The 9,973-nt window shown below is 37.1% G+C and overlaps 1 protein-coding gene across 3 annotated transcripts in view; it reads right to left on the minus strand.

Moving 5' to 3' along the window:
* Window positions 1–614: 614 nt before the first annotated feature.
* The window catches only part of LOC107756753 (serine/arginine repetitive matrix protein 2-like), a 13,718-nt gene continuing 4,359 nt past the window's right edge, over window positions 615–9,973 (minus strand). The window contains exons 2-8 of one of the 3 annotated variants that reach the window (XM_016573969.1): window positions 8,884–8,958; window positions 7,173–7,365; window positions 6,995–7,065; window positions 4,382–6,850; window positions 3,831–4,267; window positions 2,453–2,539; window positions 615–2,213 (exon numbers count right to left, since the gene is read on the minus strand). In XM_016573969.1, the coding sequence (XP_016429455.1) occupies window positions 2,211–2,213; window positions 2,453–2,539; window positions 3,831–4,267; window positions 4,382–6,850; window positions 6,995–7,065; window positions 7,173–7,365; window positions 8,884–8,911 (3,288 nt within the window). In that variant the 5' untranslated portion in view covers window positions 8,912–8,958 and the 3' untranslated portion in view covers window positions 615–2,210. Of the gene's footprint in view, window positions 2,214–2,452; window positions 2,540–3,830; window positions 4,268–4,381; window positions 6,851–6,994; window positions 7,066–7,172; window positions 7,366–7,793; window positions 7,934–8,883; window positions 9,001–9,973 lie in introns of those variants that run through there. The other 2 variants (XM_016573967.1, XM_016573968.1) reach the window with 2 other exon arrangements.

Genomic DNA, 9,973 nt, shown 5'->3' on the forward strand with positions numbered 1-9,973 from the left:
CACTCAAGCAGATAGCAATTCCATTTGTTGATATTGTAGAGATATAGGAATTACTTATTAAATATTGAGATGTTTTATGTGATCTTTTATTTATTGATATGTATGTATCGATAAGCAGATTTCTATTAAGTCTTAACACGACTCTTTGTTGGAATCACAATCTGACCGGTGTGGATAGTCAAGCTAAATTACCTATCTTCTTAAAAAAAATGAACAAGGCATCAACATTTGATATGTTTTGACGTGTCAATGTACTGTAAGGTGTTGATTTTTTCTCTCAAATGAAACCAGATTAAATCAATGATTTTTCTAAAGATTTAATAATTGACTATCCCCCCCCCCCCCTTGAAGTTGCATAATATACAAAGTGTGCCATTATATTTTTACAATGTGATGGAAAGGATAAAAATGCTCTGTCAAAACTGAGGATGTTTCACATTTTATGCAAGGAATGTGGGCTTGTACCTTTTTCATACTATCCTTAAGAAGACTTCAACATGGCCATACTCATTTCTTAATGACAGTTTTCTAATTAAAGGGATAGTCCAAGAATGAAAATTGTCATAATTTACTCATCCTCATGTTAATACAAAGCTTCAAAATCTTATTTTGTGTTCTGCAGAAAGTCAGTCACACAGGTTTGGAACAACAAGAGGGTGAGTAAATGATGACAGCATTTTAATAGTTGGGTGAAATGTCCCTTAAAATGAACAATAATGGCAAAACGAAACATTATCATTTAAAATGCTTTAAATTTCCAGTCTGAAATCTATTAATATTAATCTAATGAAGTGTAAAGAAATTCTGTACAGAAGTTTGTACCATTTCTTAAATGTGGACAATACAGTGACAAATCTATCACTACTTTAGTGTGGAACATTCCATCTTGTTGAACATACTCTCTAACAATTCATCTTTATGTGTCGACCTTAAATGTTAAATATTTTTAAGTTAATTAGTAGGAGCTGTGCCATCACATTTATGTTTAGATAAATTGGTAAAGTGAAATTACCACTTTACATAGAACTGAAGACACTGAAGGGGAGAGGTAAAAAAAAAAAAAAAAAAACACTGACAAAATGCACACCTACTCAATATACAGTACATGTGTCTAAACAATAATCTTATGTAAATCATATGCATTTTAATCACCCCTTATCTAGAATAGTGATGGATGACGTTTTCACTCCTGAAAATACAGCATCCCACCCTGCAGCTATGCTGGGTCAAATATTTCTGTCACAAAGATGAAACAGCATTGTATACCACACAACTGCATCATGGTCTGTCGTATACAAGGACGCACTACTTGATAGACTAAAAATGAGAAAAGAAACCTTTAATCTCATCAATGAGTGTCATTCTCTGTGATTTTTTTTAGATAAAGCCAGACCACAATGTCAGTTACCATCAAGCAGCACAGCAAGGTTTAACCAATGTAACTAAAAGAAAGTATGTGGTCAGAACCCTTACAATGCACATCAATGCAAACATCATCTGTTAAGTACAGCACTCAATTACAGCCACAACTCTGAACCTAAACATTTAATTTGCTTTAAAAGTTCACAAAAGTGTTAATAAACAAAAACAATTCTCTTCACCAATGTATTTAAACAAGTGATTAACACGTCATTAATTTTAAAAAGAAAGAAAAAAAATACTCCTAAAATGATCATGTCTCTGTATGTTAACAGAAAGCTCTGAAAGTGTGTACCAACAGACCTGACCTGTGATCTAAACTACACTCCAAAATCTGTTTTTTCTTTTAGGTACAGCTATAAATCTGAATTAAATCTACCAGAGGTCCTTCTTCATGGTATCAAGAGGCACCGTATGTAGTAAAGGTAAAAACAAGCCTGAAAGCGAAACATTTCACTGTCAGTCTGGGCAGGTAGTATGTCTGTTCAACACTTTACCCCCTTTGTTCTACTTTTAGACATACTGAATGGTCCAATCTGGTAGTTTGTAGTCTAAGGTAAAAAAAAAAAAAGGTTCCTGTAGCTTGCAGCTGTTCCAACAACTGACAATTTAAAGATAACTGAAAACAACGTAGCTTCAAGTGTCCAGATGCTCAAATGCCCTTCTCCTGTGAGCAAACAAAAGATTAATTTACATGATGGATGCAATCCTCTGGCAGATTTCATCCCAAATACGAGACACAGGTGTCCATCATCAGGACTATATACGAGATGCAGCAGAAGAACAATGGGTTACTGCAAAACAGTTAAAAATAAAAACATTAACAAGTAAATAAACACAGGCAACCGATAGAACATGTTTAAATTAGTTCAATGACAAGAGCATGATTAAATCTAGGAGGCCAAATAATAAAACTGCAATTAAAGTTTTGGCCAAAAACAGTATTTCACCATTAATTTTTTCTCAACACTTGCACATACTTGGTTTAAAATAAAGATGTTTTGCTGCTGTAAATGTAAGCATAAATACTCACCCGTGTCTCATCATCATCATCATCATCTGAAACATGTGGCCGTGCAATTCTCATCTCCTCCTTACTCTCTGCAATCTGTTTACATTTCTAAAAAAGATGATTTGAAAAAAAAATGAGTACTAATAATATAAGGATTGGTTTTAAATAGATATATCAGGTCTTGGTAAGATTTATTTATTTTTTTTAAGTCTATTATGCTCCCCAAGGCTGCATTTATTTGATTAAAGAAGTGAAAAAGTAATATTGTGAAAAATTAATACATTTTTTTCTTTTTGAATATATTTTAAAATATAATTAATTCCTGTGGTGGTCAAGCTGAATTTTCAGCAGCCATTACTCCAGTCTTCAGTGTCACATGATCCTTCAGAAGTCATTCTAATATGCTGATTTGGTGCTCAAGAAACATGTTTTGTTTTTATATTATTTTTATATTGATATATTTTCCAACACTGTAAAAGTCTTTACTGTCACTTTTGATTAAATTAATGTATGTGTTAAATAAAAAAAGTATTAATTTCTTAAAAAAAAAATATATATATATATACACAGTATCTCAAAGTAGTGAGTACACCCCTCACATTTTTGTAAATATTTTATTATATCTTTTCATGTGACAACACTGAAGAAATGACACTTTGCTACAATGTAAAGTAGTGAGTGTACAGCTTGTATAACAGTGTAAATTTGCTGTCCCCTCAAAATAACTCAACACACAGCCATTAATGTCTAAACCGCTGGCCACAAAAGAGTACACCCCTAAGTGAAAATGTCAATGAGGGTAAAGGTGATGGATTGGCCAAGCATGGGCATCCTCAAATGGAAGGTGGAGGAGCGCAAGGTCTCTAGCATCCACCAGCTCCGTGATGTCGTCATGGAGGAGTGGAAGAGGACTCCAGTGGCAACCTGTGAAGCTCTGGTGAACTCCATGCCCAAGAGGGTTAAGGCAGTGCTGGAAAATAATGGTGGCCACACAAAATATTGACACTTTGGGCCCAATTTGGACATTTTCACTTAGGGGTGTACTCACTTTTGTGGCCAGCGGTTTAGACATTAATGGCTGTGTGTTGAGTTATTTTGAGGGGACAGCAAATTTACACTGTTATACAAGCTGTACACTCACTACTTTACATTGTAGCAAAGTGTCATTTATTCAGTGTTGTCACATGAAAAGATATAAAATATTTACAAAAATGTTATGGGTGTACTCACTTCTGTGAGATACTGTATATATGTATGTATATATATATATATATATATATGTGGGTGTATGTATGTATGTATGTATGCATGTATGTATGTGTGTTGAGCCCAGTATATATGTATATATAATCTATGATTCTTTGATCAACTGGGATAACACTTCACAAACAAATCTCACCTCTGTAAACTCCTTGATGCTAATGCTGTTAGCTTGTTGAGTCACTTTCCTCTTCACCTCCTCAATACTGGCCAGATTAGGTGTGGGTGCTGAAGGGGGTTTGTTGGTAATGGTAGGAAGTGGGGGCATCGGGGGCATAGATGCCAGAGCACCCATGTTGGAGAGAGCAGCAGTCATTGTCGCCGCAGTCATACTTGCCATGGCAGCATTCATTGTCATGTTTGGCATTGCAGGCATACCTGGTATACCCATGGGCAGATTCATAGGTAAATTGGGCACAGGAAGTGGAAGAGGCAAAGACAAGGGGGCTGGAGCTGGGGTTGGCAGAGGTAACTGTAGAATTGCCTTAGGCTTGAGACTTTCAGGTATGGGCATTCCGGCTTTAGCGCACATTGCAGCAGCATTAGCCTTCGCAATCTCCAAAAGTTGATCTTTATCTGAGGAGAGAGGCAATTAAAGTTATGTAGACAGACATTACTTTATTATTTTGAAGTCAACTTAATGTTATTTATGCTAACAAGAAGGGGAAGCCGTGCAAAGAGCATATTTACCTAGGTCAGTGAGACGTGGTGGCGTCTTGCTAGAACTGCGTCGAGATCTTGAGGTGGACCTCCTCTTACGGAGAATCAAAATTGGTGAATGGCTTGGTTCACGTTTCCATCGATCTCGTCTATCAAAAGATCGTCCACGAAATGCTGGTCTTCTCCGACGTGAAATAGAGCGTGACCTTCTGGATCGTGACTGACGAGCCCTTGACCGTGAACGAGATCTTCTCTTTCTAGCAGGGGAATGTGATTTGGACCTTCTTTTTCGAGCTGGCGATCTAGACTTTGACCGTTTCCGCTTGGGGGATTTTGATTTTGAGCGCTTGTTTCTTGTGTGAGATTTCGATCGTGATTTTGCCCTTCGATTGGTTGATCTTGATCTTCTTTTCCGAACAGGTGACCGAGATTTCGTCCTCTTTTTACGACTATGTGAGGGAGACCTGGACTTGCGTTTTCTTACAGGAGATCTTGACCTCCTCTTGCTACTGACAGATTTCGACTTGGATCGCCTTTTCTGTGTGAATGAAGCCGATCTGGAGCGCTTTCTTCGAACAGGTGATGTTCTGTTGGAGGATGTTGATTCTTTTACTTTACTCGGTGAAGCTGATCGTGAGCTCCCTGAGCGATCATCTTCATCTGACCCTACAGTAACATGTTGAGGAACTGGCTCTGAGGACAAAGATCTGGATTGGTTTGGTCTTCCTTCACATTCAGAGGGATTTTCGGGCTCTTGCTTGATGTTTTTACTTTGTATGTCACATTCTGATGATTTTACGTCTTCATTTGATGGATTTTGCACAGATGCACATTCAGTAGACACTGGTTTCCATCTACTTGACCCTGCTGACTCTTTTATTTCTAAATTTTCCTCCACAGGATCTAAAACTTGCGTTTTAGTCTCTGAGGTTTCTTTTGAACTCTTATCCTTTAAGGACTTTTCCTCTTTAGTCGGAGATTTAGAGTGTGCTCTCTTGGTAGGGGATATACTTCTATCTGATGACTGTCGCTCCCTGGAAATGGATCTTGATCTTGATGTGCGTCTCTGAGAAACTGACCTTGACCGTTTACCTTTTTGCTTTTTAGTTTTTCTTAATATTGGGGATTCAGACTTTGAATTATGTGAAGATGTCCGTGACTTTGATCTTTTACGTCGTTGAGGAGATGCTGACTCGGACTTTGTGCTATGAGGGCTCCTAGTTTTTGACCTCCTTTGATGAGCTGCAGGAGAACGGGACTCAGAGGGCCTGGGGCGTTGAGGGGACCGAGACTTACTTAGACGTCTTGGGCTTCTTGAACCTGATCGTCTGTGAGCAGATTTCGATCTTCTGTTTCTTTTCAAGCAGGATCTAGAACGCCTAAGGATCAAAATGGATCTTGAGCGTGTTCGCCTTGCTCTTCTGACAGATCTAGACCTGGAACGCCTTGCTCGAGGAGGTGTCTTCTTTCGAGAGCGGGACCTTGAGTGTCTTCCTCTCTGCACAGATCTGGACTGTGATCTTGAGCGCCGATTCTTCCGCCGAGATTTAGATTGTTTTGATCTTGAGCGTGAATGTCTTGGTCTTCCAGTTGACCTAGATCTTGAACGATGACCCCGTTGTGGAGACCTGGTCCTGGATCTTTTGGTCCTTGTGCGGGACCTTGAGTCAGAGCAATATGCTCTTCTTCCAGAGAGTGACCTTGACCTCCGTCCAGTTTTCTTTGTTACTTTAGATGGTGACCGTCTTGATGGAGACCTAGAGCTTCTTCGTTTTGTTCGATCCTTCCCACCAGAGGCAGACACAGACCTGTCCCTTGAAGATGATCTGTCATTATGACGTCCTGATTTACCAGATGACTTCTTTGGAGTTCTAGAGCGACTGTGTTTGGAATTTTTCCCTTTAGTGTCTGAAAGTGATCGTGACCTTGACCTGGAGAGGGACTGTTTTTTCTTTTCTTTCTGATTCCCATTTGATTCCTTTGAGATATCCTTCTGCACAGCTTGCTCTTTGTGCACATTCTCTTGCTTAGGGATAATATCAGGAAGTTCTTGAGCTTTACTAAAATTTTCATGTTCGCCAACAGCTTCCACCTTTATGTCCCTCTCTGCAATTATTGCATGTGCAGTCTCAGGAGACATCTTTCTTATCCCTCCTAATTTTAAACTTTCTTCTTCTTCGGTGTGATCAGAAGTCATTTCTCTCTTTTTATCTTCCAATAAAAGTGTGCTATCTTTAAATTTGTCTTTTGGAAATTTAGCTGCAGTGATACTGATAGGTGACTTTCTGTCCACCTTTAAAGATGCTACCTGCAATTTTTGTGATTGTTTGGAGTCTGGTTCTGATTCTGACCCTGACACTGAGGTACTCGCCGATCTTGAGCGAGATGAGGACTTTTTCTCCTGCTTTTCCTCCTCTTTCCGCCTTCTTTTTTTCTTCTTTTTCCCAACACGATGTTTCTGCTTTTTAACCTTGGCATCAGCTTCCACATCACTGAGGTCTGTAAAGACACATATAATTGTGCTTTTATTTTTCAAATTATACATTTCAGATTAAAACTCATAGTAAATTGGTTTCAAATTGTGCATACATATATAATAATAATTTGCTAGATCGTCTGTTAATTGAGAAAACACAAACATACCCTCTGTACAGTTTTTTGTGGCATTCGCATGATCATCAGCCTCAGGGTTAGATGAGCCATCTTTATTTACACTGTAAAAAAGGAAAATATTTGCTTTTATTTAAAAGAAACTGAAAGCATCAAAGAAAAAAAAAAAAAGAAAAAACACTTAGCATTGCCAAGCAACTAAAACTCTCACCTTGTTCTTGTTTGGGAATCGCCATCCGAGTCTACTCCAGATTCAGAGCTACTATCCTTTTCACCCTTACGCTTCTTACGTTTCTTCTTACTTTTGTGTTTCTTATGTTTCTTGTTTTTCTTTTTTGGGGTCTCACTTCCATCCTTTACAGTAATGACCTCATACGCAACAGCAGTATCAGATGGCTCATCATCTGTTGAGATAACATAAAATGTTTACAAACAAATTTATGTGAACACAGCTACGGCATGAAAGAAGTGTTTTCTAACCGTTATAAGAAAGTTACATAATTATAATGCAGACATAGCTATACCTTAAAAATGGCCAACAATAACTAAATAACAGTTGGTGTTAACAGTGTGAACCCCAAATATCCCACTTAGATCTAATAACATATACTGGGAATATCAGTCACGTTATCTGCGAGAAAAATGTGGAAGAAATTATATACTGAAGCAAGCGGTCTGATAAATTGATGTGGCACTTCTGACAATGTCTGAATATATGATAATATTGAAAGCACTTGTACCAACGATCACTGTGCCATTACCAACTTTCAACATGATTAAAGCACAATGCAAAAACTGTGACAGCATAAAGGACTAAGACTTTGTAACTTACCAGGACCAGTGTTTACTGCACACTCCATTTCAAAAACTGAATCCCAATCTTAGTTTTGGTGATGATTTCTGTAGTCTGTAAATCGGACAAAAAATGTGTTGACCTTGTGTTTTCACTCTGAAATGAAAAACAAATATATATAAATTCAACAAACCAACCAAACAACACCACACAAATAAAAAAGGATGGCGGTGATCATAAACATTTTATGCAAACATTTTGTTTTCTGTGATACATTGTTGTTGTGAATTTTATGTCACAAAAGCAGTGAGATTCTGCAAGAATGATTGTGATAGTCTTGGAAGCATCAGTTTGGATGGGCTGAAAACGAATCAAATCACCATATGTCATTGTTTTCAAGCAAGTGTTTTTATGAAGTTATACCTCTATGCAGTTACATAGCTCTTATAGTAAATATATTTTAGTAAAGAAAACACATTTATTAAGACACATTTAAAATAAAGAAATTTTGCCTTATATAAATGTTGCTAAAAATTTTTTGCTTTGCAATACTAGTGAAAATATTGTAAGTACAAATCTGAATGACTGGGCCAAAAAACCTTAATGTTGAGCCCTGAAAAGACAAAAATACTTAAAATGCAACTTATATAAAGACATACAAGTATGTTTTATGGGCTAGTTACATAATATCTGACACACTTGGCTGAGCACATAGAGCTTCTTTGCACTCAATCAGCAGGGGCCTCATGTATAAAACTTTCCGTAGATTTCATCCTAAAAGTGTACGTACGCACAAAAGCTAGATTTGGCATACGCACAAAAGTTTTCAGATTTATAAAACGCCAGAACCTGCGCAAAAATCCTTTTATAAATCCCTGTCAGCGGTAGATTGTGCGTACATGCATCTCCTCCCCAAAATCACCATATATGGAGCTTACAACGCCTAGTTTTACTATGCATAAAGCAAGCGGTCTGATAAATTGATGTGGCACTTCTGACAATGTCTGAATATATGATAATATTGAAAGCACTTGTACCAACGATCACTGTGCCATTACCAACTTTCAACATGATTAAAGCACAATGCAAAAACTGTGACAGCATAAAGGACTAAGACTTTGTAACTTACCAGGACCAGTGTTTACTGCACACTCCATTTCAAAAACTGAATCCCAATCTTAGTTTTGGTGATGATTTCTGTAGTCTGTAAATCGGACAAAAAATGTGTTGACCTTGTGTTTTCACTCTGAAATGAAAAACAAATATATATAAATTCAACAAACCAACCAAACAACACCACACAAATAAAAAAGGATGGCGGTGATCATAAACATTTTATGCAAACATTTTGTTTTCTGTGATACATTGTTGTTGTGAATTTTATGTCACAAAAGCAGTGAGATTCTGCAAGAATGATTGTGATAGTCTTGGAAGCATCAGTTTGGATGGGCTGAAAACGAATCAAATCACCATATGTCATTGTTTTCAAGCAAGTGTTTTTATGAAGTTATACCTCTATGCAGTTACATAGCTCTTATAGTAAATATATTTTAGTAAAGAAAACACAACATTTATTAAGACACAATTAAAATAAAGAAATTTTGCCTTATATAAATGTTGCTAAAAATTTTTTGCTTTGCAATACTAGTGAAAATATTGTAAGTACAAATCTGAATGACTGGGCCAAAAAACCTTAATGTTGAGCCCTGAAAAGACAAAAATACTTAAAATGCAACTTATATAAAGACATACAAGTATGTTTTATGGGCTAGTTACATAATATCTGACACACTTGGCTGAGCACATAGAGCTTCTTTGCACTCAATCAGCAGGGGCCTCATGTATAAAACTTTCCGTAGATTTCATCCTAAAAGTGTACGTACGCACAAAAGCTAGATTTGGCATACGCACAAAAGTTTTCAGATTTATAAAACGCCAGAACCTGCGCAAAAATCCTTTTATAAATCCCTGTCAGCGGTAGATTGTGCGTACATGCATCTCCTCCCCAAAATCACCATATATGGAGCTTACAACGCCTAGTTTTACTATGCATAACCTCATCTGCATATCATTTCCATGCATATTCCCATCCACGTGACACCATGTTTAACACCGTCAAAGGTACAAGGCATTAGGAAAATATGACATGCAGACTAAAAATGCAATTTGTACGGTACATTACATTGCTAAAAATCATTCACTGTCCTTGTCTTGTTTTC

The sequence above is a fragment of the Sinocyclocheilus rhinocerous genome, unplaced genomic scaffold (genome assembly GCF_001515625.1).
Source record: "Sinocyclocheilus rhinocerous isolate Xijiao unplaced genomic scaffold, SAMN03320098_v1.1 scaffold382, whole genome shotgun sequence".
In the NCBI taxonomy this organism is placed as follows: Eukaryota; Metazoa; Chordata; class Actinopteri; order Cypriniformes; family Cyprinidae; genus Sinocyclocheilus; species Sinocyclocheilus rhinocerous.